Source organism: Hypoxylon fragiforme (genome assembly GCF_022984875.1).
Source record: "Hypoxylon fragiforme strain CBS 206.31 chromosome Unknown GGS25scaffold_7, whole genome shotgun sequence".
NCBI lineage: Eukaryota > Fungi > Ascomycota > Sordariomycetes > Xylariales > Hypoxylaceae > Hypoxylon > Hypoxylon fragiforme.
This window is the reverse complement of record NW_026054762.1, coordinates 609,077-637,064: the sequence shown is the minus strand read 5'-3', so window position 1 is coordinate 637,064 and position 27,988 is coordinate 609,077. Positions and strand designations below refer to the sequence as shown.

Below are 27,988 nucleotides of genomic sequence, written 5' to 3'. Positions count from 1 at the left end.
AATGCCCCCATTTCTTTCCAATTTTTGGATTGTGCAAATCTATATAATCTCGTCATTATCCCCTCGAGACCCAACACCGGGCTTTTTAGCGCCCCCCATTAAAACCTCACACGGGCCAGGCTCGCTACCAGCTTTTTACCATCGACTATGTACCGGTTCAAATAATAGGCGCGTTTTTACGTGTAGCAGCAACGCGTGGTACTTAATTTTTTGGTCCCGTTTGTACTCATCCTTCAACGCTCGAGAAACCTTCTTAACGACGACACCGACGGCAATGGGTTTAATAATAACGATATGTTGCTTATTTGTTTTAATATATTTAGGTTAGCGATAGGAGAGCCAGCCAAGTCGTATACAAGCTGTTGATTTATTTAATTCTAAATATAATTAATAAAAGTGGCATAAGTTAATCGCTTGACTTTTAAATGCCTTATTCAAAAAAAGACGCGTACAAGTATCAAAAGTTTAATTGATTTTTCTCTTCGAAGTAGTGTACAAAATGTTCAAAATAAGCTCAGATAAATATATGGAGAGTAGGTCCAAGCTCTTGTATTTTATTCGCCAGCGAGGCTCAAAATATGGGGGGCGCTAAAAAGCCCGGTGTTGGGTCTCGAGGGGATAACATATCGACCATGACCGCAACTTCAGGGGAACCAAATTGTGCTACAAACATCAGCATTTACAGTGGAGTCAAAAGGAGGTTCGTTCGTAGTGCACTATACAATGTCGTGTACGGTAATCGAATCAGGACATGGACTTGAATCTTATAGGTGGATATGTTGGGAAGAATTGTGGAAAGGAAGAAAACGTAAGGCTTTCTCAGTTGCACTCCTATTTTATTGCTAATTGGATTGCTGGGTAAGGGGTCACTATGATCAGGTGATTTGAAGTTCGACGAACGAGGTTGATCCATTGATCTGAGCCGTCGGGAAATATCTTGTGGTCGCGCGTCATTAAGTCATTTCGGCGTTTAGGAGTCTCGGCACGGTGCAGTGCCTCTTGAAGATTGCGCGTCAGATAGTAGGGGCTGTGTAAGTTGTATGTGTTGAAAAAGCAAAAAAATGAAGTCAGCATCGTTATCATTACTGAAAACGGGAGTAAACGCAACGCGGCATGCTACGAATCAATATTCCTAAGAATCTCGGAAAGGAATTGCGAATAATTGGCGCTTCTGTCAATCAGTTGTACATAAACGTAGCACTAACATGCCAATCTTGAGAAATTCTCGACGGCTAAAGACTAAAATGTTGCGAATGTTGCGATAATGGAGAAATGGCGAGATAGCAAATCAGAAAACAAGATTTCGATTTGTCGGTACGTCCTCGGATGTTACAGTATCTTGATCCAGAACATCTACTGAATTCTATTGGCTCCTATTGACCTAATACCCACTAAACAAAGCCCCTGCCTCCCTGTCCGTCCTGAGCCTTAGTGCGACTTATTTTGGGGGAGGCGCGCAGACGCACAGGCGGGGTGCTGAAGCTGGGGAGCTAGTACCTTTTTGACAGGGGCCAGTAGGGTACACAGCAGGGTTTAACGGGCGCTTTCAGCCAACCAAAAGACCAACCTCATTATTTTCGTCACCAGCCACTCAATTCAAGCAATTCAAGCCCTTCAAACCCACCTGCCCGCCTCAATCCGGTACCTAAGGTATGGAACTTTAATGGATACTACTACCGCTACTACCACTTTCTATCACTTCTGCGAGCCGCAAACCTGCAAGTCATCGATTCTTCTTTCTGCATTCTGCTGCACTCTTCTGCTTCCGCGGTCTTGGTCCAATTACTATCTTCTTCTATTTTCATAATATTGGATTGTTAACTGGATTCTCTCCTTCTTCTCGTTTTATTGGGCCTCATCAAAATAATCCATTTCTTCTCATTTTACTTTTTCCTTCTTCCGATCCTTTCAATAGCTCCAATAGCTCGTATCCATCTTCCCGCTCTTTAACATCACCAGCAACCAGTGACCGGCAACCACCTAAGCATACCCCATTTTATTGCCCATGGGGTCGTGGTAAAAAAAAAAGAAAAGAAACGAAAAGAAAAAAAGTCCAAAGTCAACAAAGGCATTGAACTTCAACCGTCGAGCCGAGAAATCGATATACTATTGCTGCCTAAAGCCTCCACCACTCCTCACTATTCACATTGTTCAACTACCTATCTGATTTACCTTCGACGCCGTTGAATGCCCATTGATAGTGCAAACTCTCATCACAAGGCTACTGGCTAGTCTCCCTTTGTTCGGTTATTTTTTTGGGAGAGCTGGTAGAGATTTTGGACCAAAATGGCGGCTAAAACTAAGCCGTCTAATCCGTTAAACGGTATGCACACGGCCGGTATCTTTTCTGATATGAGCATCGATGGGCCTGAGATTGGAACACTCGTCTTGATTATCGACCGTGCGAAGAACCTGCCAAACAGGAAGACGATTGGCAAGCAAGATCCCTACTGTGCTGCCCGGTTGGCAAAGGAAGCGAAGAAGACGACCACAGATATCCGAGGCGGTCAAACTCCAAAATGGTATGTATATGATACCATGACAATCCTTTTATGCTTTCTTCTAATCATGGAATATATGGTGTAGGGATCAGGAGCTTCGATTCTTAGTTCACGACTCACCCGACTACTATCAATTGAAGCTATCGGTATTCAACGACGATAGAAAAACTGAATTGATTGGTGAAACGTGGATCGACCTACGCGATATAGTTATACGAGGCGGTGGTCAGAGTGACCAATGGCACACCCTAAACTGCAAGGGAAAATACGCCGGCGAGATCAGAATTGAGATCACGTATTACGATAGTCGTCCCAAACCCGAGAAATCAGCTGCACGCAAGCTGAGCAATATAGCTCTAAATTCTGACCCTGAACCTGTTATCGGGTCTCAGAAGACAGCAGTGAAACGGCGTCCTTTGCCGTCTGATCCTGTCACCGGTCAAGCCCCTCCGCCCCCAGTTGTAGAGCCACTACCTACGCCGTCGCGGCCTCAGCCAATCCCCCCCACTTCATTCGCACAAAGCCAAACATCGCTCCAGGCATTCGACTATGGCACATCACCCTCTAGGTCCAGTCATCAACTCGATCAATACCCTCCCGCCCAGTCTAATGGAGGCCAATATTCGACACCACCTCACAGAACGGACCATCATCTACAGCATCGACCCCTAGATAGGAATTATCAGATCCCCCCTCATGAAAGTGAGCATCTACGCCACCAAGAGTCTTCCTATGCTCGAACGTACGATTCAGATCCTAGAGCTTCTTTCAACCATATCCAGCCTAGTTACGAGTCTGCCTCACCTCCGGTTCATCACTCTCGGAAACTAATTGACAATGGTGACCGACCTCCACCCCCGCCAGCACATCGAGTTAGAAACTCGAGTGCTACCTCGACTGAGTTGGTACCTCGCGGAAATTATGACATGACTCAGCAGAAAGCTACGCCGCTTATGAGACACGATGTTTTACGTAACGAGGCACATCGTTATTCGGTGTCCTCCCCATCGTCAGCTTACCCAGGTCGGCCTACATACCGTCCGTACGACTCAGCGCCAGACATGCAGAATACGACTCAATACCATGAGACTGACCTTGTTCAACAGTCAATCCCACGGCATTATTCCTATGACTCGGCGGTGTATGAGCCCCAACATCGATCAATGCAGCCGACAGTGGAAGATGTTCCAGAGTCCTGGACACCACCAAGTGTTAGAAACCGAATGAGTGGGTCTCGGGCTCCCCAGTACGATGAACGAGAATACCAGCAAGGTTCAAGTCCTGCTCCCTTGAATATCGGCGGCCGTGGCAGCGCGGTATCTGAACGTTATAGTCCTAGTCCTCTTCAGACCCAACAGCAATATGACTCGAACCACTACAGCCCCTCCCCATCACCAATAGCTACCGAGGATTATTCCCAAGCACTAACACTGGTATCTCGACCGTACGGGAGACAGAACGACCACTCTTGGAGCTACCCTAGTGAGTTGGAAGATAACCAATTTCAAGGCTCGAATAACTACGATCTACAATCAGTGCCTCCGACACTGGTCCCAGGAGTGGATCCGGCTATGGCGCGTGAGATGTCAGATCGATACCACCAGGAAAGGAGCCATGGTGGACGCCGATATACCCAACCTCCTCCCGTGAACACCACAACCCGTGGTAGACAACACAGCGAGCCCCCGTCAAATTATCTCGTTAAGTACTCACCCAATGTTCACCAACAAAGCAACCCAAGAGCCTACGACAGAAGCCCAGGTAGACATTCTGGCAGAGGACCATCACCAATTCCGCCGATGGCTCGGGAAGTCTCTCCGAACCCAAGTACTAATCACATGATCAAACGCAAATCCGTCAGTCCGGCGCCTCCTCCATCTGATGGACGACGATTGTCTGGAGTGCCTTTCGGTCCAGATTCTTACGATGCCTTGAACCCGGTGGTATCATCAACGAAAGAGGCATCGAACTCTACGGAGTATACCAATGCAGACGGCAAAATAGTGACGCCAGATGGCCGCGAGGTTGACCCATCTGATCACTTGCCCATGGACACGTGGGCGCCGGAGCCCGAGCCGAAGAAGCCACTCGAAACGCCCGAAACACGATCACGTCCAATACCTGCAGGTGCTCAACCGATGCCACCTTCAGGCCGACGTGCACCTCGCGTATCGCCACGACCGCAATCGGTAATCGCTCCTTCAACTGCCTACTCTGGCCCCGAATCTTTAGGGCCTTCTCCTGGTAGCGCTGGGCGTAATCGCTTGCAGAAGAAGGCGCATCGAGCATCAGCCTTGCCAGCACCAATTTCGTCAGGCATCAGTCCACTTGGTCCTTCAACGCCTCATCAACGTAACAGTACACCGCCACGGGCTCTAGTCCGCGCAAGCACATTCGACTACGAGAATCATAACCAAGGCACTGCTCGCTTAGGATACGGTAGCGGGCCACCAATCCCGGCTAAGATACCTATGATGAGTGGTGGCTTGGGGCCATCAACAGGCCGAGGTGACGACGAATGGGCTCTCATGGAGGAAATGAGTAGAATTGACCTCGGCTCAGGGCGAGCACGACGACACGGTAGATATTGAGGATACGAAGAATGAAGTATCACGATTCTAAAAGTGAGGTGAAGGCGTTGTATACTAATGTTTATTTTCTTTCCCTGGTGTGAAACTATGGAGACACGGTGTCTATTGTTTTGTTGCCTTTACTCTTGTCTGTTTACTTTTGCTTCCCTTTCCGCTGGTTTCTTGTCCGGTATATTAGGAAAGGTACGGTGATTTTCTCATTTCAGTCAGGGTGTTCAAGGTTTGAGAAAGGGTCGATGTCGCGGACAAATCTGTAAGCACTTGTGGGCAAGATGTATGGAAAGGGGGAAAGGAAGGATGAAGGAAGAAAAAATATCTTGTAGTGTGGATTTCTATTCCTTTCCCTAGGTACCCACATTTTTGGAGGCGGAAGGATTCGAGGAACGAAAAGAAAGGAAAGAAGGAAAAACACGTCGCACTTGTTGGAAAACTTGGGCTTTATACTACTCATGCTTCTTCCTCTCTCTCCCTTGGTCGAGATTGACTATATTTGGTGAGTCGATATATAGTGGGGGCGAGGATGAAGAAGATAGGGGTGAACCAAGAGGTAGTAGATGTCGGGGAGCTCGGCTGCTAATGGTAAAACATAATGTGCCCAGTGGCTCCTATGTCTACTAAGGGATAATGGGTTATGGGCGATTGCCTAACCTACCTACCTAGTTTCACGTATCCCTAAAAATACAAAATGATCTAAAAAATAATCCGTATCTGTTTGCGAGAGTGCTGTGACGTGTAGTAGAGACTAGAGAGGAGCCTACCACCTACTTACCTAGGTAATGAACGGCGGCCCTTGCTTGATGTAATATGTGTTGCTGCCCAGGTGTACGGACTAGGCTGGTCTCGTATGTAGGTACAGTACGAATAATAAAAGATATGCCCTACCTAGCTAGATAAGCAAACAGTGAATCGAAGCTTCAAGTCTACCTAGTATGGTTATAGGCACCTAATAAGTAGGTAGGTATAGCTTCGCAATACGCTTGGTTTACACTTAATGAACTAGGCTAGGCACTATCTACACAGGCAGGTGCTCTGGCTTGAAAAGGGGCGTGGGGCACGCGATCACCCTTTTGATCTTTGATATTTCCGATATAGATTTAATTTAGGTAATGTTGATAAACATAAAAGTTGTATCTAGGTTAGTAGATTCCCGGGCATGTATGTAGTCGTGAGCTTTTCAATATCACCACCACCTCTAGGAGGATTTTTTATAGTGAATGAAGTCAATGTATATGGTAGGTGCAGTAATCAAGGATTCTTATCACGGCTAGGCACTGAAGGGACGGGATCTCCAAGAAGATATTGACCTGTTGTTCTGTCCTGTTTGGCTTTATCTTGCTCTACCTAGTTTACCTATCTATGTACACCTACATACACTTAAACCTACTGTACATCTAGTACACACCTAGATAGGTAATAAATAGAGTTGATAGGTAGATAAATTAGATAGATTTCCATTCCACTGTATCCTAAATCGAATCGATGAACTTTTACACTACCTAGGTGCCTACATACTGTAGGTTGGTGCTTAAGAGAAGAAAAGAAAGAGAAAAGGGGCTAAGACTATGCCCCTCAAGGTTTACTTTTTCTGATCTCTTTATGTACCTAGGTAGATAACCTCCTTTTTTCCCCTTTTGGACCGGAAACCGGAAACGCCATCGCCATGCAACAAGCATATAAAAAAAAAGAAACGAAGTTCAACGAATTAGTTGACTGTTTCCTTCCTTCCCTATCCGTATCTCCACATTTACATTTGCCATTCTTGCCATTCGCCTCCCGTGTTTAGGGGCAGAAGGAGTAATCGTACGTATTTTCCCTTAACCCTAAGCTTAATCCGTACCAACAAGCAAGCTCCCCAACATCCCACCCGTTTGCATAGCGGTCTGAGCCCTCTCGACCTCGATGCGGACGCGACGGTGCAGCGTCTTGAAGCCGGTCTGGAGCTCTGTGCTACCGTCGACGAACTCGGCGTAGAGGTCGAGGAGGTGCATGGCGACGTCGACGCACATGCCGACGTAGCGCGGGTCCATGATGTGCACGTGCAGCCACTTGAGGATGGGCTGGACCGTGTTCTCGTCGCGGCCCTCGAGGGCGTCGCGCAGGGCGCTGCGGTGGCGCAATGCCAGGAGAACCGTGAGGACCGTTAAGGGGCTATGGTCCTTGGCTGTGGGGTCGAGCACGCGATCGAGAGCGGCGCCGTACCGGGCGTGCCGCAGGTCTTTCTGCCAGCGCGTCTCGTGCTTGGCCCTCGACAGGTCGTTGGCGATGACCACTTCGGTGCCCTCGCCCACCATGTCGAGCCGTTTTGCCAAGCCGTGGCGGCGCTTGCGCTTGTTCTTGGCCTTGTCGTGGGCTGCGATGGTGCCGGATAGAAGAGCGTCCATTTCCTTCTCGCGCTCGCGCTCCCTCGTGGCTTCGGGCCCCGTGAGCCGCGTGCGCAGCGAGAGAACGCCCGATTGCATGCCTACTGCCAGATGTCGGTCGTCGCCATTGGCGCCGGCAGTGATGACCTGCACGGAAAGGATCGGAGAGGGGTACTTGGCACCAGCGACCACATTCCAACCCGTCGTCTCGAAGATCTTGACGTGGCCATCCAGGCCACCAGATACTAGACGTCGACCGTTGGACGCGAGCGAAAGAGAAGTCACGGTCTTCTGGTGATTAGATATTATGTGCTGCGGCTTGGCGGCTACGAGGTCGAGGACAGAGATTTGGTTTTCGGATGAGGCGAGGACGGTGGTGCCAGAGGGGAGAGGGAGGACATCCTCGATGGGGGCAGCGTGCTTAAACGTCATGACGGCAGTGCCCGGCTTTCGAGGATCCCAAAGCTTGACTGTTGCGTCGTAACTACCGGAAACTATCATGTTGGACATGGTTCCAGGCATGAAGCTGCCGCTACGCACATAATCGTTGTGGCCTACGAATGTAGATGTGCTTCCCTGACTCGGTAGGTCCCATAACCGCACAGTCTTATCGTCGCTCGTGCTCATGAGAGTGGTGAGGTCGGCTGGCGAGAACTTGGTGGTCCATACGGGCTGTTTGTGCTGGGTCCACGTTTTGAGAATAGCTCGCGATCCGACATCAAACACCTGAATCTTGCCCGTGTCGTCACCGGCCACTACTATGCGTCCATCACGCCGTACATCTCCGCTCCGTGCTATGTCTCCAAAACGTGTGATTGTCTTGACTAGTTTCCTCGTCCTTATGGAATATATCTGGACGCGTGTTCCAGTAGTAACGGCGAAGTAGTCATTGTTGGACGAGCCTACTGTTGCTGGATTCGCAGCGGGGACGGTGATGTGAGTGATGGGGTATTGAGTCGGAGAAGGAAGCACAAGTTGATTCTTAAATGTCTTCCAATATCGTTGTTCTGCAGTGATTGGAGAAGGCCCTGCCGGGAGCTTCAGCTGTGGAAGTGGCGCAACTTCTGCTGCCATCTTTTAAAATTTTCGTCGCTGTCGTGTGCTTCCCGTTTTCAGTTGAAGAAAAGAAAGAATTTGGAGTTGCGATTGATAGTCAAACCCAATCAACTTTTTTTTTTTTTACATTTCTATCTAAACTAGTTGGGGCTTAGTTAGTGTAACGTGATAACGATCTCGATAAGATGAGGTGTGGCTGGAACATGGATGTTGCCAGTGATCCACCCAGCAGCTAAAGATGCCTCGGCAAGTTTAAGGCGTGAGACAAATCGCATATTAAGACCTCGACTATAAGGAAGGAAGCAAAGGATTATTTCCATTTATTTTGCATCTTTAACATCTTTAACATTTATCATAAACTTCAAGTTATTAATAAATTACATGAATATTTAAAACATAATTTAAACTACTATAAACCATGTCTGAAATCATTAAGGGGTACTCCGAGTTCAAGCACTTTCTTGTTACATCTCCCTCTGAATTTGTGGCTCATGTCGAGATCAATCGAGCTCCTAAGCTAAATGCGTTCACGGAGGAAATGTGGATTGAGCTAGGAAAGATATTCGCAAAATTATCCTACGATCCAGACGTTCGCGCCGTCGTCTTCTCTGGCGCCGGCGACCGAGCTTTCACAGCTGGTCTAGATGTGCACGCAGCTAGTCAGGGAGGCATTCTCAAGAACACTGGCGGAGAACAGGATGGGGCAAGACGAGCCACAAAGCTACGACGCAGTATCCTCGAATTTCAAGACTGTATAAGCCAAATAGAGAGATGCGAAAAACGTGAGTTTCGATATAACCATTATTTGGTATTCCCACTCTGAATTGACTAATAAACTGTTAGCTGTTATATGTGTTACCCATGGCATTTCACTCGGCTTGGCCATCGACTTGGCATGTTGTGCCGACATTAGAATCTCCTCCAAAGATGCCAAGTTCTCTGTCAAGGAAGTAGATATTGGTATGGCCGCAGACATCGGGACTCTGAGCAGATTGCCGAAGATCGTCTCTAGCTTCTCATGGGTGAAGGATGTCTGTTTGACTGCTCGAGGGTTTGGTGCTGATGAGGCTCTTGCTGTTGGTTTTGTCAGTCGAGTGCTAGAAACGAAAGCCAAAGCCATCGAGACTGCTGTCAACCTTGCGTCTCTTATATCTTCTAAGAGTCCAGTCGCCATCCAAGGTACAAAAGAACTGCTGAACCATGCTAGGGACAACAGTGTTGCGGATAGTAAGTGTGATTCCGATGAACAGGTAGTTCCATCGTTAACAGAACTAGGTCTGAAATATACAAGTGTGTGGAACCAGTCGATGCTCCAATCCAACGACCTGAAAGACGCTCTACTGTCAGGGCTGCAGAAGACGAAACCAATATTTGCGAAGCTATAAATTGATACTGGTAAAAGGTGCGCGGAATAGTAGGTATTACTCGTTTCGAGTATAGTCGAAATCTATTTACAGGTTATGTGGATTCTCCGTTCAAGAAGCTTCGAATCCATAAACCGTTATATATCTAATGTACTACTAGACTTAGTCTTGACAGAATGAAAGTGGTCTAACGGGTTTTCTATTTGACATCCTGATCAGAGTCGGAGTCGCCCTCAACCTCGGGGACGTTCTCTCTTAGACGCTACGATACGTTAGTGGTTAGCCAGGAATTATAAGAACAGGAATTATAAGAACAAGAATCGTATGGAAAAGTCAAGCATACCATATCGAGTTCTACTTTCAGCTTTGCCACCATGTTGTCTTTAACCACAAGATGAGTCTCGTCGAGGTCCTCGATTATGTATTCATTGTCTTTGCTGTCGATGTTGATGATGATTGATTTGATCGAGGGATCACATTCGACCAAAGTGCCTAACAATGCAAGTAAGTATTCGTATAATATACCCTAGGTAGTCAGTCGACTGACTGCAGGAACAGTAACAACCTTTGATAGCCCGAACCATTTTGGGGTTCGCTTCCGAAGTCAGAATGAATTTTGGGATGGTTTATAAGTCGTATATGTAGTTCGTGTACGTATACACGTATAAATGCTTGGCTACAGGGTACGTAAGGAGGCACTCCGTTGTTATGTAAATGATCTCTTTGATGGGATCACGAGATTGCGCGAGTGTCCTAAGTCTAGGTAGAGATAAGCAATGGTCGGTCAAAAGTAGCTGGAAATATTGATCCACATAAAAGATCTTAGCCCCGTTGAATAACAAAAAAATAAAGTTTAGGGCGTAGTTAGACTAAGATAGAAACCTTGGCAACTCGGTTCTTTGTACATCCATGGATACTACTAGGTACTAGGTAGGCAGCCTTGGTACAATAGGTACCTAGAAGAAAGAAGTCGGAATCGACTCAAATAAATCACTTTACTTGAAGGATATAGAATAAAAAGACGAGTTCAATATGCAAGTTATATTGTGGAATACATATATGGCGCTCAGTATCCGAAGCAAGTTACCCAAAACTACTACTGGTACAAGTATGTAAGCACCTAGGTAATAAATATATTGGATGATTTCAACTTTCATTCATCTCATCATTGATGCATTCGATGTTACTTAGGTTAGTAGGTAGGTACTAGGTACGCAACATTGAAGTACATGTGCGTGTATGTACTTACTACACATGTACGTAACCGAAGCTGCGGGGCTGTGATGACGGGACTGCGGGTTAGGTACGGTACCAACTAGGTAGGTAAACAGGTTACTAAGGTCGTTAAGCTCGCAAATTGAAACCGCTGACGTTTACGTATGCGTCGGGCGGAACAATAAGTTCAAGTTTTTGATATGCAGGGAAAAAGTAGGTATCACCTACATGGAGTATTGTACATACATATGTATGCCTACCTACCTAGTAGTAGGTTAGTACTACCTAGTAGGTAGTACATAGGTTAGTAGTAGTAGGTAAGGGACTGTATTGTACAATACAATACCTAGTACATTACCCTAGGTACATTACCTAGTGGGATTTCAGGGTCAAACTCTATATTCCGAGCCTACCGAGTCCCCAAGTTCCCAATTTTCAAGCATTTTCAATATTATTTAAACACCAAGCTATTTAAGCATTACCTGCATCTACTATCACACATATCTACCCAGGTACACAACTAATAATCAACAGGTAATCCTGAAGAAGGAGTCAGGAGTCTGTTCAAGTTATTATATGTTATATACATACATACCTACATATTGGCCAAGAGGAACTTATTCCCCATCCACACATCCCATCTATTGTTGGTCCATTCATAAATGCATTGTCATCTGTGAACCGCCAGATGCAGTTGAGCTGCCGTCGACGCTTTCTTGCAGATCTCTCCCCATGTGATGCATTCTGAGATACCGCAGCGTTACAAGGCCGACACCATACCATACCACCATACCACTTGATGATACTTGATACTACTCAAGCCCATCACTTTTTATATGAATTCGCTACCCTCCATCAACACCTCGTGCCACAAAGAAACTCCGCGCTCTCTCCTTCTCTCTATCTGTCGCACTTAACATCCCTTTATCTCGTCAAAAATTATCTTGTTACTACTGGATATCTCGTATATTTTATTGTATTTACTTCATTTCTAAATACATACTGTATAAAAGTTACATCTTCATCCATCCTTGAAAGCCAAAGGAACCTCTCCAGTTTGGAGTTTGCAGTTACGACTCATTTCAGTCTAGGCGCTCAAGATGGATCCAAACGCCGACCAGAGCGACTCTGGGAATATTTTTGCAAACTATCCTTTCTCGTGGATACTCGTTCCGCTCATCATATTCGTCGGCGTTGGCACACTGCTTCTATGCTACCGATACCGCCGACGACAGAAGCTACGCATGCAATATGGCACCAGCGCCTTGGAACGAGATATAGAAGCTATGGGGCGGCGGTCGAGATCGCGGGTGATGCACGATCGGCGGACACGAGAACGCGGGCTCGGTATCGGAGTTGGTAGCAGAGAGGAAGGCCTGAACGAGCTAGGCGAAGCACCACCAGCTTATACGGCACCGCAAAAACGGCCCGATAACGGCGAGGACGTGGAACTATCTCCAATACAGCCACTATCAGGCGTGGCGGTGATAGATGGCGCTGGTACTAGCAGTCCCCCGACATATGACGAGCTACGTCAACAGCCAGCCCATCCACCACAGTCTACCGTCCCTACTCCAACTTCGAATATGCCAGAACCACCCCCGAGAGCAGTATTAGGCTCGAACTGATATTTCAAGTATATATTGATACACAGATGTAGGATGAAATGAGAATACATATTTATGTGGGACCATGGAGTTTCGGGATAGCATAACGGACGGGGCGGTTACACTTGTCTTTAAAAGAGATACGATGGGCGATGGATTCCGCTAATGGTACGCCGGGCTACACGGGTTATTGGCCTGTCTAGGATATCAGTGTGATACAGGTATAAAGGGAAAGGGGTTAGAATCTGCACGGGAGTTTGCTGCAGATCACCAGCATCAGGCGTATCTAGAACCTCCTTACAGTTTTTCTCGCTAGATATTAATTACTAGGTATCTTCTTACTCGGCCAACCTACCGAGAACGAGTTACTCGAAACAACTATCGATATTCTAATCTGTCTGCGTCTATTTTTCTCCGTGAACTCTCTCTTAACCGTAGATATGTTTATACACACCTAGGCAGTAACCTTGGTCGAGTATAATCTGTAGGCACCTAGGTAATTTAGGCAGGCGTCCCATTCTAGAACCTCTCCACTATAGCCGGCGGCTTGTTCTCCAGTATCTCATCAATCTTCTCCAAGATCTCAGGCGTCAGCTTATCCACGACCTCCAACGCCCGCACATTCTCATACACCTGCTCGGGCCGGCTCGCGCCCGTGATCGCCGAGCTGACGTGCGGGTTCCGCAGCACCCACGCCAGCGCCAGCTGGCCCTGCGTCACCCCCAGCTGCTCCGCGATCGGCCTCAGTCTATTAACGCGCGCGATGTTGGCGTCCCACGCCTCCTTGCCCGTCCGCCGCCAGTACCCCGCGATGTACTCGACCCCCTCCTGCGCGAAGCGCGAGTCCGGCGGCACGCCGTCCGTGTATTTGCCGGTGAGCATCCCGGACTTCATGGGCGAGTACACGGTCAGCCCGAGCCCCGTCTCCCGGTACAGGTGCGCGTACTCGCGCTCGACGCGCTCGCGGTCGAGGAGGTTGTACAGCGGCTGTTCCATCAAAGGGCCGACTAGGCCGAGGCGGTCGGCGACGCGCCAGGCGGAGGCGATCTCGTCGGCGCTCCACTCGGATGTGCCCCAGTATAGGGCTTGGCCGCTGGAGATCAGGTGGTTGAAGGCGCGCACGGTCTCTTCCATGGGTGTGAGGCGGTCGGGCCGGTGCGCGTAGAGGAGGTCGACGTAGGTGAGGCCGAGGCGGGTGAGGCTGGCGGAGGTCCCCTCGAGGATGTGCTTGCGGCTGAGGCCGCGGTTGTTTACGGGGTTGGCGCTGAAGGCGGAGCCGTAGTAGACCTTGGGGGGGGGGTGGGGGTTAGTGGGTTGGAGGTGGGCAAGAGGGGGTGTTGTGCGTTGATAGGTTGGTGGGGGGATAGAGGTAGGGAGGTAGGGAGGTAAGGGGGTATGGGGGTTACCTTGGTTGAGATGACGAGATCATTGCGCTTCCAGCCGAATTTACGGATCGCTTCGCCCATCACTTCTTCTGACTTGCCATCTATATTTCCCCTACTGTTAGCCCTTCGGCTTTGATACATTATTCTTGGGGGCGGGTTGGTTCAAGCCTCTTTCTTACCTGCATAACCCTCGGCGCAGTCGAAGAAATTTACGCCACTGTCATAGGCGGCTTTCATGCATGCGAAGGTGTTTTCTAGGTATCGGCGTGTGTTAGCGAGTAAATATGTAAATACAGCAATCCGCAGTCTTTTGCGGTATGTAGGTGGATAAGTAGGTATTACTTACCGTCATCAACGTGGCCGCCGTAGGTGAGCCAGCCGCCTAGCGAGATGGCCGAAACATAGAGACCGGAGCGGCCTAGGAGGCGGTAGCTCATTTTCGGGAGGTTAGGCGGGGCCGACATGGTGAATGTGGGGAGGGGGGCGGTTGTCGGTGATGGAAAAGATGTGTGTAAGCAGGTACCCGGAGAAAAAGCGTATAGATTTGGTCTTGTGTGTCTATTAATTTCTATCAGTTTACATAAGTGACAGTCAGCGGAGGCCAGCCTTTTTTTATGTGTTTCTGACAGTTCATTTTCTTCTTTTTTTCTTGCTTGTAGTCACTCACCGAGTAAGAGGAGACCCGAGAGTCGATGCGCTGCGGCGGATATGCACGTCTCCGATTTCTAACCTAAACCTACTCGGGTTACACGAAGTTGGAATAAAGGTGTAACTTGAAACTACATACCCCTGGGCCCTGGCTACTGTTGGAGGTCCTTCGGTGACAGGTCACCCGAGTCTTTGTAAATCCTAGTACATGCCTACCTGTAGGTCGTGCTTACCTTGGATACTGCGAGGTATGTGGGTAGCTACCTAAACACGACTGCAATTTATCGAGAGTTTTGAGGTTTTAACCTACATATGTACTTACATAAGTTATGTCCTGAGTTCTTGTCTTGTCGAAGTAAACCCATGTTTGATGCATGATAACGATTTGAGGACCCGTCGACGAATATTAGAATCACTGTTTGCCTTTCCATATTTTTCAGTCTAATTATCATAGGCATACCTTGAAAATTGTGATTTAACTTAATATATAGTGGAATATGTTAACTTTCAGGTACAGCATGAATATATCCCACTTCTACACTCAATGATATATATGTAGGCACCTACCTAGGTAACATAAGTATAGACTACATATGTAGTTAGGTATGTATATAGTATTGCATACATCAGATGAATCATCCAATACCCTCGCTAGGCAGGTACCACCAGTATAAGGTCCACTGGTCCAGGCTATCCCCAACTCGGGGACCTTCAGCAAACACTTGACGTCTGAACAAACGCGCTTACTTGGTAGCACATAAGCGGGCTTCTATGCTCTTTCCCGTAGATCTGATGACAATATTATTGCTATATGGCTTGATATTGCTATCATTTCGACCAAGGTGAATGAGGCTGGAGTAAAATTTATGAGGAGAGCTCGAGCACATCTACTGAAGCCAACATCATGTAAAGGAAAGTTTTATATATCTATTTATCGTTTCATTGACAACACCTTTAACATGGTCATTTTATTCGACTGCCTACCTCCAGAGAGAAGAACTACTATTGAATTGAATTCTTTCCTTGCCAGGCATGACACCTGCCGGATAGATTGGTCCAGAACTTTCCAGATTAATATCAACCCAAATTGGCAGCAATCTAATAATGTAGGCATGCATGTTGGCAAGTTATGGTAGCCTTAAAAGGCCATAAGCTTGGGCTCACATTAGTGACCCTCTCTACATACATAAGAAGCTCTCTGAGGCTCAAGTTCAGGGTTGGCTAGGTACCTATGGGTGTGTCATGTAGGCACTTAAGTAAAAAATACCTAGGATTTTCGATCTTCTTTGCAAAAGTTTTCATGCCTGAGATGGGTATTATAGCATATAGTACTATCACATAACTCTAGGACAAGCCAAAATCTACCAGTACAGAAAAGTGGCAGGTTAATCACAATGATCTTTGTATTTCCCTTTTCGACTATGTCTGGCCTTGATAAAGGGACATGAATTAAAATCTCATGAATGTCTTGAATTGTCCAGATTAGGACTAACACAGTTTTTTTAACCAAGAATCAAAAGATGGTGCACAGGTACCTTGGGTAAGTACCTAATATGTCGAAATCTCTGATCTGCTTAGCCATCCACTCGCCAATGAACATATTGGAACAGAGCACCTAATATGGTATGGGGCTGCCTCACTGATCATTTTTAATTGATCTTGGAAAAAGATTTTAATTTTGGATGTGTCTTCTTTTGTGATTTTGTGTGTGCCATTTCGATGTTGGCATAACAGTGGCCGAAAAGGGGGTGAAAAGGGGCGAAAGGGGTAAAAGGGGTATATGAGTCCTTGATTACCAGCATATATGAACGTACTTGTCTATTCATTTCTAATGACAAGCACTACACCTTGATATCTAATATATTTAATACTGTTAGATACATACCGTTTAAATTGTGTAGGTTATTTATTGGGTCACTACGTTATAGGTACTTGCCTTTCGAGTTTTGGAATCTGAAGTATTACGGAAAGCACGATTCAGTGATAATCGATATTTGGTCGCCCCTACCTAATAATATAAGAAACGATATTCCTGCCTGAAATTAAACAAATAAGTAATTGCCTAGGATCGAAATCACAATCAGTAACCACTGGACAATAATATTTAAACTTGCTGCTCCATCTGCCTTTCTCTTCCTTCTTCCTTCTTCCACCTCTTCACCTCCCCCCCCATACGAACGAACCTTTCTGGGAGATCAAGTCAACATTGCACTTGCTCTGCCAGCCCTTCTTCATTCTCTTCTATCTTGCTAATTGACAAGATAAATACCTACTTCCTGTTAGGTAAACGGAGACCTAACACTGAATATTCACAACACCAGTGACACTTTCCATTAGTTGAACAGGCCCTCAACCTGTTCAATCCTATCCAGTTCCTTCAATTGATCAACTCAAGGTATGCCATGATAACTTTCTATTTATTAGTCATCTACATATCCCTTCCTTCCCAGGATTCATTACACAAAATTGTCTTTTCACGATTGCCTCTATCTTTCCCCCCTGCTATTACGCTTCGCGTTGGTAGAAAAGTATCTACACTTATCAACACATACGCTGAAGCCCCTCGAGAGACCGGTCAAGTTGAAGATACGCAATCTCTTCTTTGGCTTGGATACCTGACTTTGTTTATTCCTCATCCTCGCTGTCGGCTAAACCTTGGTGAGGTCGTGCCTACTGCTTGTTGATCCCCTAGACTTTCAGCGAGCCCAGACATTTGCCATTCATCAAACCAAAAATTACCTTCCAATACACTTCTTTACTTTCATATTTTCATCGTCGGTTCGTCGGTGATCCCTCATATTCTCTGATAATTTCATTCAAGTGTTCTCCACAGCAGAAACCTTGTTTCTGAATAGCACTCTATCCAACAATCCACCATACGTCCGGACCCCATTTCTACCAACATATGCAGAACAAAACTAACGAGAGACTTAAAAATATTTAGGGACTATACCCAAGTAACCAATATGGCTGAATGGGACGGAGCTGTCACCTCGTCTTGGGGTGGCGATGACCAGAAGGCCCATACTTGGAATGATGACAAGATTCAGTCTTGGGACGACGGTGGCAATGCCGGTGCCGCTTCCACCACCTGGGACGACACTCCTGGCGGCACTGGAGCCGGAGTTGCAACTGGAGCCGGAGATGGCCGTGGCTGCTTCAACTGTGGCCAAGATGGGTATGTTAAATCGTTGATTAAGGGCATCTGGGGTAATGTTTACTGACACGGTAATCAAGTCACAACAAGGCTGATTGCCCTAACCCTCGCGTCATGAAGTGCCGACACTGCAATGAAGAAGGTCACTTGATTCGTGATTGCCCTACTGCTCCTCCCCAGGAGTTCACTGGAGAATGCCACTTCTGCAATAAAGAGGGCCATCGAGCTAAGGATTGTCCCGACAAGCCACCCATGATCTGCAAAAATTGTCAGGAGGAAGGTAAGAAATAAAATCAATTCAACGTGACATGCCCTCACCAGGTAGATAACTAACCATATTTTCTTTTTTAGGCCACATGGCCTCTGAGTGCAGTAACGCTCGTAAGATTGACCGCTCGCATGTACAGCAGGTCACCGCCGAACTTGCCTGGGAAAAGATCAAGATGGGTACTGTAGAGAAAGACATGGATAAGGCCAAAGAAGGCATCCAGGAGTATCTCAAGCCTGAGCCGACAATTCAATACCCTCAACTTGAGACAGCGTTTCGCTCTCAGGGCATTGGTCTGTACTTGATCGCTGTCGAGAACCCTTCGATGTTCCCAACGCATACCCACATGGACCTCCAAGGCAATCTCGGCAAGAAGTATCGTGTTCTCTATCGCTTCAGTCCCACTCCCCATCGTCCCCGAGAGGCTGAGCATTGGCCTTCGTCGCCTGAGGAGAACTTGACACGCCTCCAGGATGCTGGTGATATGGTCGATCGCGGCTTGCCCTTGTGCTCAAACTGCAACGAGCTTGGCCACATTTCAAAGCGATGCCCCCAGGAGAAGTTTGAGATAGAGCGCGTGGTCATAAAATGTTATAACTGCGAACAGACTGGCCATCGCATCCGCGATTGTAAGTACGATGAAAATTATTCACATTTATAGCTCGCTAACCAAGATAAGGTCCGGAGCCGCGCAAGGACAAGTATGGCTGCCGAAACTGCGGGTATGTCTGCACCTACTATAAAATATCAATCGTCGATCGTTACTAACCATATACCCAAATTATAGTCAGAGTGGCCATATGGCGTCAGACTGTGAGTAACACCTATTACTCATACCAATTTCTCTATTAACAATAGCATAGGCCCCGAGCCCCGTCGCGCCGGTGATGACGTTGAGTGCCGCAAATGTAACGGCAGTGAGTTCTTATCCAAATATTCAACCTCCTTGAAGGATGTCACTGACTGAATTATTCTAGCTGGTCACTATGCCAAGGACTGTCCCCAGGGAGGAGATCGTAACCGCGCATGCTACAACTGTGGCGAGGAAGGCCACAACTCTCGAGACTGCCCCAACCCGAAGAAGATTCAATGCCGCAACTGCGACGAGTTCGGTCATGTCTCGAAAGAATGCCCCAAGCCTCGTGACTGTAAGTGCCTGCCATTACGATACACTTTATGATTTCACGGCTAACAAAGTTGATAAACAGACAGCCGTGTCAAGTGCTCTCGATGTGGAGAGATGGGCCACACTGTGGTTCGATGCAAGATGGAAGAAGCCCCGGTTGATACATTCGGCGCAGAGAACAAGAATACTCAATCTGGCAATGGCGAATCTGGCTTTGATACGGCCGGCGATGGTGAATGGGGCTCCTTCAAGCCCACCTCGGATGATGATTGGACCAAGAATATTCGTCAGGATGCTCAGCCTAGTGATGAGGGTTGGAAAATTCCTGCAGAAATTCTTACCAAGAATGTAGAATGGTAAACTCCCGACACGAGTATCTGGAAGCCGTGGGCTATGGCTATAATGATTATGGGGCCTTGGTTTCGTTTATATTCAGTCAGAGGGTTATCTGGTCTACAACAGATGCATGCATACATGCTTTTGAGACGTTTTGTTCTTCGATGCTAAGGAAATCATGCGCAGTTACTGGAAAGACAGGTAGCTACCTACACGATAACTACTAACTTAGGTTAGATAGATAGTTGCCTCAATACTAAAGCAGTTTTGCGCATACATTGGGTTTTGAAGTATTGGATGTTGGTGATATTGAAGCCCGACTACTAATAGGGTACTACCTAGGTTAGTATGTTTGACGCGTGCCAGTAGCGTTTCAGCCACACATATTTAGTAGGTACCCATAGACCTAAGGTTACTGTAGTAAAGTGCCCCCACAGAGAGGCACATGGGGATTGGCAGTAGGTGCCCCTCCATCCCCCCTCCATTCTCTCTACCTAACATTTGCGCGTTCACAAGCTTCATAAAGTAAACCTTCAAAGTTGGATTTGTTTATTTGTTCAGACTCTCAGTATACCCTTTACCCACTGTCTTTACAAGCTTGCTATTTATGAGAATAGTCAAGATATTTCATTACTATTACTAGGTACCGGAATGTCGATAACGATCGAGAAGATACTTGCTGCTTCTCCGGCAACAGCCAGAGGACAACCTACGCAGCTATCGACTGACGCTAAAGGGGAAAGAATTGCTTACGCTGTAGGTTGTTTATATTGTTTGATAGGCTTTTGTAGGGTGATGTAGCTGTTTGGTCTAACGATATGCATTGTTATTAGTCTGCGAAATCGATCTTCGTTCGGTCCATCGACGATCCCTCTAGCTGTAAAGAATATACCGGCCACACTACCCAAACGACCGTAGCTAAATTCTCTCCGAGCGGTTTCTACATTGCCAGTGGCGACATATCAGGATCGGTTCGTGTATGGGACTCGATAGAAGCTGTTAATACCAAAGGTACTGGCTGCTGGCCGGGGTTGTGTCGATAGTTCGAATATCAGACTAACCCGGCGCGCCATTCTAGGAGAATATCCCATCATCTCGGGCCGCATCAATGACATAGCATGGGATGGCGATTCGCAGCGTATAATTGCCGTAGGTGATGGGCGTGAGCGATTTGGACATTGCATCACTGCAGACAGCGGCAACAGCGTGGGTGAGGTATCAGGCCACTCCAAGGTCATCAATTCGGTTGCCATAAGGCAGATGAGGCCACTTCGAGCTGCAACGGTTAGCGATGATATGGAAATGTGCTTCTTACATGGTGCTCCATTCAAATTTAACTCGAAGTCTACCGGCCTTCATAAGGGATTTGTCCAAGGCACTGCCTTCTCGCCGGATGGCAATACCCTTGTTACCGTCGGCGCAGATAAACGAATTCAACTGTACGACGGGAAGACAGGAGAGCCAACCAAAGCCATCGGCGAGGGTGAGCATACCGGTAGTATCTTCGCTGTCAGCTGGGCGAAGGACTCGACTAAATTCGTCACGGCTAGTGCCGACCAAACCATAAAGGTATGGGATGTGGAGGCAGGAAAAGTTTTGCAAACATGGAGATTTGGAGGGGATGGTGGTGTTAGTGTTCCAGACCAACAGGTTGGTGTGGTATGGCCTCACGGTCGTAGCGATGGCCTAATCATCAGTCTTAGCCTGAGCGGAGACTTGAATTACCTGGTGGAAGGAAACCCGAAGCCTATCAAGGTCGTTCAGGGACACAACAAGAGCATAACAGCTCTTGGTGTGGGCTCGGATGGTAAAGGCCAAACCCTATGGACCGGTAGTTTCGACGGCCGGGTTTGCAGTTGGGACGTCGTATCTGGACTGGGCACCATTGTAGATGGGCAGAGCCACACCAACCAAGTAACGCACTTTGCATCTAGTACCGGAAGGGCATATAGTGTTGGGTGGGACGACACTCTACGCATAGTCGACGAGTCGGCCAATACGTTTGCCGGTGAATCTGTGAAGCTATCCACTCAACCCAAGGGCGTTGCCTCCGCAGACGAACGCGTGTATGTGGCCACAGCCACCGGCATTGAGACCTACGTCAAGGGCCAACTCGCAGGGACACTCGATATCGCCAACGCACAGCCTACAGCTATTGCGGCTCATGGGCCCCTAGTCGCAGTAGGGCTAAGCAACAACGCTGTGCGCTTATACAAGTCAGATGGCAACAAGTTGATGCAAACCCACGAAGCGAAGAACTCGCTGACCCCAATCTCGGCTCTGGCATTCTCACGCGATGGGGCGTTGTTGGCTGCTGGCAACACGGCAGGCAAGATTTACGCATATAAAACCGGGACACTCGAAATAGCGACGGATCGGTGGTCTGCTCACACAGGCCGTGTGACGAGCATCGCGTGGAACGAGGCGGGCACTCACGCGGTCAGCGGTGCGCTCGATACGAACGTTTACGTGTGGAGCTTGGCGAAGCCGGGGAGCAGGGTCAAGGCGCTGAATGCACACAAGGATGGGGTCTACGGTGTTGCGTGGGTGCAGGGTGGTGGCAGAGTCGCCAGTGCGGGTGGCGACGCGTCCGTCAAGATTTGGGGAGTTACTGGTTTGCAGTAAAGGATGATGATGATGATGAAAGAGTGAGAGAGAGCATGATTCATTACATGAAATGAAGCTAAGGCTACGCATGAGTATCAGGACATGTGCCGAATGATGAAGAAAAAAACAAATGAACATGGGAATTAGCAAGAGAGGAAAATATTATATTCTTTTTCTTCTTCTTCTCGTACCTAGCGGTCCCACATTGTCTTCGCAAGACATTCCTCCTTCGATGACTACATATGTAGACAAGGCACGTTTATACAACTCGAATTTCATATGACAAGTACCTACCTACTCGCTGATCTGATATACTATGAATTATTTTTGTGGTTACCTAGGTAAATACCTAAGTACATACCTAGTATGTACTTTGCTCACCATATATCCTTATGTCCTACCTTAGGTAGGTACTTCTCTATGCTTGGGAAATCATGCGCATATTCATCATCAGAGGATATGAGAACCTAGCTAGACAGGGAGGTAGATATTTGAGAGCTCAGTACCTAGCTCTGATGGCCATATCAAAGGAGGCTAAGGAGATGGTTATAAGTAGATCTTCAGATCATTCATTCATAATGCAAGCCAGCATATTGAAAAAAAAAAAGCAAGCATGATCTTGCTGTTTTTGAACTAACTGCTCATTGAGTTCATACGATAGGTACGATAGGCAGGACCTAAGTTAGGTGCATATCCCACGGGGGATGGTTTAGCAGGTAACTAATTGTTACTTATAGAAAATCAAATTGGTGAGGTAGGTAGGGTATCAATAAGAGCACAACCCCCGATCCATCCATCCATCAAACGCCGAGATGCATTCGTTTACGCGTTCATTCATTCATCATTTCATCGGTTAGCCCATCATTCCTCCACGCATCATCAAGCCTGGTTATCCACCGAGAAGGCATGGTGTTTGCCAGAGATGGGGAGAATACCTTACTTGGCGGTGCGATCGGATAGCTTGCGCTGGGGCATCAGGGAGTTGATGACTTCCCAGAGACCGCCTTGCCAGGCCGTGTCGGCGGTGGGCTCCGGGGGCCACAGGTTTGTGGGCTGGGTTAGAGTGTCGTCGTTGATGAGGGTTGCGAGGGAGCTGGAGGGGAGGGGAGGGGGGGTTAGTGTTGTGCTTGTGTGGGTAGGTATGTGATGAAAGTGAGATTTGGCGGGTGCGTGAGTAAAATGATGACTAGCTGAGCGAAGGAAAACATACCCTAGCTTGCCCTGGATGAGAAATCCCTCGTTCTCCATCTCGGTGGCAATCTCCGACTGGTGGTTGTCCATCAAAGACGGATTGGGCACCGCAATGACGGTAGTGTCGAAGTCGAGAGCATCGAGGATGCTGCCGGAGCCTGGCGTTGGCGAGAAAAGAAAGTATTAGCAGCGTGAACCGAGACTTGAGATGAACGTTGCTCTCTTTCTTCTAATCTTCCACTGCCTCATCCTCTCAAAATTGATTGGACGGAAATACACCCAGTGCTTCACTACGGAACAAACCTACCAGCATGCGTAACAATGAGTCCCTTCTCGCGAACGAAGACGCTAGTTTCCTTGGCGGTCGTGAGCTCCATCTCCTTGCGCAGGCTCTCCTTGTAAGCGAAGCCGGTGACGATGAGAGAGTTGTTGTCGTTGAGGCCCTCCGGGGCAGGCTTGGCGGCGTCGAAGCACCTGAGGTCAGGGCCGTACTGCACGATGAGGTGCGTGAAGCGCGCGGCCCTCAGCTTCGCGATGAAGTCGGGCGAGAGGACTTCGGCGATCAAAGGCTGGAAGCTGGCGCTTGCGCCGATGGTCACGAAGGCGATTCGTTCTTTGCGCCGGGGGGCGGACATGGTGGTGAGGTTTGGTGGGATGGATGGCTTGATACTATGTAGTTGAACATGTTGAACATTGATGGATGAGAATATATATGAGAATATGTACATATGTATATACACTGTATATGTATATACACTATACATGTATATACACTGTACACTTGCAGTACGTACCTGTGGCGTAGTGTCCCGAAGCAAGTACCTAGTATGGTGGGGTCGGTGATTGACCAATCACAAGCCCAATCTATAAAGGCCGAATTTTGAACTTTTTGAGCTTTTTGCTACGCAATTTATTGGTGTAATTTATACCATTTTACGATTTCGTATCAATTCAGCGAACTTGATCCGAACTATTAATCCCAAGTTGCATCTTGCCGAATTCCACATTCTTCGCAACTTGATCGGATGCTGATGACTAGCCGCTAATTCCCGCCATGGCTTCTGGAGTACAGTCGATGCGGATATGCCTGCGGGCTCTTCGACATACTCCAGCTCCCCGAAGAATTGGCGGTCCCATCTACGTCGCAAACCGCCCATTCTCTTCCACTCCGATACAATGGGGCCCCGGTCCAGGAAAGAATCAAAGCAGGGGGCGGGAAGAGAACGAGGACGATGAGGACGATGCGGAGATAGCCGAACTGGAACAGGAGCTGCACTACGAGCAGACGTGGAGTCCCGAATTAGAGGCAACGATGCGATTGCAGGAGCACACTGTGGGAAGAGCAAGCACCGTCTTGGTCAACGCCCAAAAAGTACCCAAGATTTTTCAGAACAGGACTTTCTGGCACGATGACGAGGAGGATACCGACTTACATACCGACGAGCGCAACGAAGACGAGTTCGACGAAGACGATATCATGAGCATGGCGCATGGCAAGTTGGAGGAGTTCCGTGAACACAGAGAATATGCTCGTATCGCTGCTTGGGAGATGCCCTTGCTATCTAGTGAGTAGCCTTGTGCTCTGCTACACCTTGCGCTCGCACAACTTCCAAGTCACCCATTTCGTTAACCACGACCCTTAGAACTCGCGAGGCCTTTCGAACCCCCTACCGCCCAAGAACCTTTACGGTTCCGATATACAACATACATGGGCGAGTTCCACCCGGCGGAGAAGAAAGTCGTGGTGGAGTTCTCGCCGAAGGATTTGCCCCTCACCGAAGCCCAACAGCTAAAGTTGAAGAAGTTGCTGGGCCCCCGCTTCAACCCGGAGACCGAAGTCGCGAAAATGAGCTGTGAGCAGTTCGAGCATCAGGCGCAAAACAAGCGATATCTAGGCGACTTGGTGGATAGTCTGATCAAAAATGCAAAGGTATATATTACGCCTCCCTATAACCTACTTACTTACTCTACTCCGACTAGCTAGTGTAAGACTGTTTGCTTACCATATACCCCAGGACCCAACCGACATGTTCGAGGACATCCCGCTAGACGTGCGCCACCACAAGTTCAAGGTCAAGCCCAAGTTCCCGCGAGAGTGGCGGATGACGGAGGAGCGGCGGAAGTTCCTCGAGGCCGAGCGGCAGAAGTCGCTGCTGCTCGACCAGTCCAAGGAGGAGGTCGGCGCCCTGATCAACGGCAAGGAGAGGATCGAGCAGTTCTTCAGCTCGCCCCGCGGCGAGCACGGCATGGCTGATCTCGTCATGGCGCGGTCGCTGGGATCGGCGCAGAGGGGCAGCCAGCAGGCTCCGTCTAGAAGGTTCTGATGAGGTGTATATTACTATAAGTAAAGAAAAGCTGAAGCCAAACTTCGGCCTTCGATGCGCAGCTGGTTGTATAAATGTAAAATACATGCAAAACATCAAAGTTAGCTCGGCCTGGAGAATGGTCTTGTGGCCACTGGGAACTGAGACGGAGAAGAAGCCTAATGCAATCCGGAAGGGTGACTTGCAGCTGTAGACGTGCCCCTTCAGGTACTCTCCAAGAGCAAACCTGGAACCCGGCAATCTGGTTCATGCCTACTAATATTCCAATCATCTCCCACACTTGGACATGCGGCCCAGCCTGCCCAATAGCCTACTATCCAGTAGCCTACATAAACCTTTTGGAACAAGCGTAGCTATGTATTGGTGTACCGATGATTTAAGTCAGGGGCAGGTACACATAGATGCATGAGAACTTGGAATTCTAGGGGTTCCTGAGGTGAGGTGCGTAGGATGGTGCAACCCCATGGGCTGGGTTTGTAGATAAGGATGCGAAGGGTAAGGGGACCGAGGTCCTAATGTCTATGTCTATACCTATGTTATACCTACCTACTTGATGGCATGCCCAGGAACCTTTGCTGCCTACCTACCTAGGTTAGCTATGTTCTGAGTTATCTCTCTCCACGAACTGAATTGGTATCATCACATTGCAAGCTAGGTCAGCCACAACTACCAGGATAGCATTTTATACTGTAACCACCTAGGTTAAGTAATCATCGATAAATCAGCGTTAGTGAAATGGCTATTCGGCTTCACTCTGCGGTCCTGAACGGCGGGGCTCCACATGGAATGCAAGTGACAATTGAGTTATTGCCAAGGCGGCATTCGGCATCGATGCATGTCTGATTATTCTGGAACCCCCGGATCCAGCGCGGAAGTTCGGCTACGGGATGCGCTTCTATCTGGCGGATATCTGCCCAGGTGGGTTTTAGAGAATCCCACCTACCTGGCTGCCTAGTAATAAGTGCATACACACTTATGTAGGTTAGAATGTAGGTTAGGTAGGTAGATATATGTATGTCTAACTCCACTTCAAAGCAGACAGATGTAGTATGTAGTATGTAGTACATGATCTAATTTGACTTGATTTCAGTAGTTTCGAACAAGGAACTCGAGGAGCATACAATTATTGAGAGAATAATACTACGTAGGGAGATACATATGAGAGGGTTGGGGCTTAGTAAGATTTGGTGCGTCTCGAAACGAAGGCGAGGGATGTGTACTGAATGATGACGGCTATGTATCAATGTTCGAAGCCACCCGACCACCTCCCGTTGTAAGCCGTCACCGAATTCATGTTTTTACCCTTCATTTTGCACATGTGTTTCTTGAGTATGTGCCACTTTGCCTGCCCTCCATCATGAGCCACACATTTTACGCAGGTCCAGCTCGTCAAGGTCTACACAGCTATAAATATACGTAGTACATGATCCGAATAAGAAAAAGAGAAGAAAACAAGGATCATACTAGATCAGGACCGCGCGTTCCAATAGAATATCAAGGTTGGCAAACGTTCCAGGCGAAGTACCAGACTGCTAAGTACTACATATGTAGGTAATACTAGGTACAAGTATTAATTAATTAGGTAGGGCCTAGCAGAGAGCTTAGCAGCGGCCTAGACCTCAGTGCTCAAAATCGAAGGCGTCAAGCCACGATCGTAGTGTGTGACTTGCCACACCACTGCCGAGCTGCGCCACATTATCTGACGTCATGTCATTCCAAACATTTTTTTAGACTCGTGACGGCGGGAAGATCACGAGAAGCTATGTTTTATGCAGGTACTAGAAGCTATTGGATTATCTCATAGGTGGGTGGTTTTCGTAAGATGATTGCATACATAGTACTTTTTTGAGTTGATCGCCAACTTTGAAGCAAAGGTAAAGAGAGATAACTATGACATATAGCAAAGAGGTGGGCAGGTTACGGGTTGTAACAGAAAGTCGTATCTTAAAGTTGGATTTATGTATGTATGGACAAGCAATTCTGGATATGGGCTCATTGGGCTGTAAATCATCAGGTAACATGAATCCATCAATATTAAAGCAAAAGAACCTGACTGAACCTTCCAATGAAAGCAGGAAAAAGAGTACATAGGCACAGGTAGCTTTACATAACCTTCATGACCCATTATTATTATATATTTATTATATATTGCAAGGATATGGATACATATGTATGTACGGTTATGAGCTAGCGCACGTTTGCCCGCAGTGTATGTAGAATGTATGACGCACTAATCCCAAGCGAATTGGGTC

General features: G+C 47.6%; 9 protein-coding genes across 9 annotated transcripts; 5 read left to right on the top strand and 4 right to left on the bottom strand.

The window, feature by feature from the left end:
- Positions 1-2,054: 2,054 nt before the first annotated feature.
- Positions 2,055-5,193, top strand: GGS25DRAFT_357309 (uncharacterized protein). Its single transcript, XM_049258100.1, has 2 exons — positions 2,055-2,522; positions 2,587-5,193. The coding sequence occupies exons 1-2, from the start codon at positions 2,287-2,289 to the stop codon at positions 5,090-5,092; spliced, it is 2,742 nt and encodes a 913-aa protein (XP_049114473.1). The 5' UTR covers positions 2,055-2,286; the 3' UTR covers positions 5,093-5,193.
- A 1,203-nt stretch (positions 5,194-6,396) lies between these two features.
- Positions 6,397-8,597, bottom strand: GGS25DRAFT_498147 (WD40 repeat-like protein). The gene has a single exon (XM_049261678.1). The coding sequence runs from the start codon at positions 8,524-8,526 to the stop codon at positions 6,919-6,921; it is 1,608 nt and encodes a 535-aa protein (XP_049114472.1). The 5' UTR covers positions 8,527-8,597; the 3' UTR covers positions 6,397-6,918.
- A 329-nt stretch (positions 8,598-8,926) lies between these two features.
- Positions 8,927-9,893, top strand: GGS25DRAFT_523483 (ClpP/crotonase; the record flags this gene model as incomplete). The annotated part of the gene is made up of 3 exons (XM_049264426.1): positions 8,927-9,290; positions 9,352-9,735; positions 9,784-9,893. The coding sequence occupies 3 exons, from the start codon at positions 8,927-8,929 to the stop codon at positions 9,891-9,893; spliced, it is 858 nt and encodes a 285-aa protein (XP_049114471.1).
- Positions 9,894-10,071: 178 nt separating this feature from the next.
- On the bottom strand, positions 10,072-10,456 carry GGS25DRAFT_523482 (RNA polymerase 2 general transcription and DNA repair factor tfiih component; the record flags this gene model as incomplete). Its single annotated transcript, XM_049264425.1, has 3 exons — positions 10,072-10,134; positions 10,216-10,364; positions 10,438-10,456. 3 exons carry the CDS (start codon positions 10,454-10,456, stop codon positions 10,072-10,074), a joined length of 231 nt encoding a protein of 76 aa, XP_049114470.1.
- A 1,731-nt stretch (positions 10,457-12,187) lies between these two features.
- GGS25DRAFT_523481 (uncharacterized protein) lies at positions 12,188-12,715 on the top strand (the record flags this gene model as incomplete). The annotated part of the gene is made up of 1 exon (XM_049264424.1): positions 12,188-12,715. One exon carries the CDS (start codon positions 12,188-12,190, stop codon positions 12,713-12,715), a length of 528 nt encoding a protein of 175 aa, XP_049114469.1.
- Positions 12,716-13,081: 366 nt separating this feature from the next.
- GGS25DRAFT_498138 (Aldo/keto reductase) lies at positions 13,082-14,735 on the bottom strand. The gene is made up of 4 exons (XM_049261677.1): positions 14,426-14,735; positions 14,259-14,333; positions 14,101-14,180; positions 13,082-13,981 (listed from the first exon to the last, which is right to left on the bottom strand). The coding sequence occupies exons 1-4, from the start codon at positions 14,541-14,543 to the stop codon at positions 13,214-13,216; spliced, it is 1,041 nt and encodes a 346-aa protein (XP_049114468.1). The 5' UTR covers positions 14,544-14,735; the 3' UTR covers positions 13,082-13,213.
- A 5,315-nt stretch (positions 14,736-20,050) lies between these two features.
- GGS25DRAFT_357123 (WD40 repeat-like protein) lies at positions 20,051-22,447 on the top strand. Its single transcript, XM_049258099.1, has 3 exons — positions 20,051-20,370; positions 20,448-20,625; positions 20,693-22,447. The coding sequence occupies exons 1-3, from the start codon at positions 20,266-20,268 to the stop codon at positions 22,237-22,239; spliced, it is 1,830 nt and encodes a 609-aa protein (XP_049114467.1). The 5' UTR covers positions 20,051-20,265; the 3' UTR covers positions 22,240-22,447.
- A 370-nt stretch (positions 22,448-22,817) lies between these two features.
- Positions 22,818-24,099, bottom strand: GGS25DRAFT_498126 (glycosyltransferase family 1 protein). The gene is made up of 3 exons (XM_049261676.1): positions 23,720-24,099; positions 23,432-23,570; positions 22,818-23,314 (listed from the first exon to the last, which is right to left on the bottom strand). The coding sequence occupies exons 1-3, from the start codon at positions 24,045-24,047 to the stop codon at positions 23,158-23,160; spliced, it is 624 nt and encodes a 207-aa protein (XP_049114466.1). The 5' UTR covers positions 24,048-24,099; the 3' UTR covers positions 22,818-23,157.
- A 229-nt stretch (positions 24,100-24,328) lies between these two features.
- GGS25DRAFT_498123 (mitochondrial ribosomal protein) lies at positions 24,329-26,180 on the top strand. The gene is made up of 3 exons (XM_049261675.1): positions 24,329-24,977; positions 25,056-25,342; positions 25,428-26,180. Exons 1-3 carry the CDS (start codon positions 24,467-24,469, stop codon positions 25,734-25,736), a joined length of 1,107 nt encoding a protein of 368 aa, XP_049114465.1. The 5' UTR covers positions 24,329-24,466; the 3' UTR covers positions 25,737-26,180.
- Positions 26,181-27,988: the final 1,808 nt, after the last annotated feature.

Excerpts from the sequence above, each read along its gene's own strand:
- GGS25DRAFT_498126 (XM_049261676.1), bottom strand. The coding sequence starts at position 24,047 with ATGTCCGCCCCCCGGCGCAAAGAACGAATCGCCTTCGTGACCATCGGC. Across the intron at positions 23,571-23,719 it reads ACTCATTGTTACGCATGCTG|GCTCCGGCAGCATCCTCGAT; the intron begins GTAGGTTTGTTC and ends CGCCAACGCCAG. Across the intron at positions 23,315-23,431 it reads CTCATCCAGGGCAAGCTAGG|CTCCCTCGCAACCCTCATCA; the intron begins GTATGTTTTCCT and ends CCTCCCCTCCAG.
- GGS25DRAFT_498138 (XM_049261677.1), bottom strand. The coding sequence starts at position 14,543 with ATGTCGGCCCCGCCTAACCTCCCGAAAATGAGCTACCGCCTCCTAGGC. Across the intron at positions 14,181-14,258 it reads CTGCGCCGAGGGTTATGCAG|ATGGCAAGTCAGAAGAAGTG; the intron begins GTAAGAAAGAGG and ends GGGGAAATATAG. Across the intron at positions 13,982-14,100 it reads ATCTCGTCATCTCAACCAAG|GTCTACTACGGCTCCGCCTT; the intron begins GTAACCCCCATA and ends CCCCCCCCCAAG.
- GGS25DRAFT_357123 (XM_049258099.1), top strand. The coding sequence starts at position 20,266 with ATGTCGATAACGATCGAGAAGATACTTGCTGCTTCTCCGGCAACAGCC. Across the intron at positions 20,371-20,447 it reads GGGAAAGAATTGCTTACGCT|TCTGCGAAATCGATCTTCGT; the intron begins GTAGGTTGTTTA and ends CATTGTTATTAG. Across the intron at positions 20,626-20,692 it reads AGAAGCTGTTAATACCAAAG|GAGAATATCCCATCATCTCG; the intron begins GTACTGGCTGCT and ends GCGCCATTCTAG.
- GGS25DRAFT_498123 (XM_049261675.1), top strand. The coding sequence starts at position 24,467 with ATGGCTTCTGGAGTACAGTCGATGCGGATATGCCTGCGGGCTCTTCGA. Across the intron at positions 24,978-25,055 it reads GGAGATGCCCTTGCTATCTA|AACTCGCGAGGCCTTTCGAA; the intron begins GTGAGTAGCCTT and ends CACGACCCTTAG. Across the intron at positions 25,343-25,427 it reads GTCTGATCAAAAATGCAAAG|GACCCAACCGACATGTTCGA; the intron begins GTATATATTACG and ends CATATACCCCAG.
- GGS25DRAFT_498147 (XM_049261678.1), bottom strand. The coding sequence starts at position 8,526 with ATGGCAGCAGAAGTTGCGCCACTTCCACAGCTGAAGCTCCCGGCAGGG.
- GGS25DRAFT_357309 (XM_049258100.1), top strand. The coding sequence starts at position 2,287 with ATGGCGGCTAAAACTAAGCCGTCTAATCCGTTAAACGGTATGCACACG. Across the intron at positions 2,523-2,586 it reads GGCGGTCAAACTCCAAAATG|GGATCAGGAGCTTCGATTCT; the intron begins GTATGTATATGA and ends TATATGGTGTAG.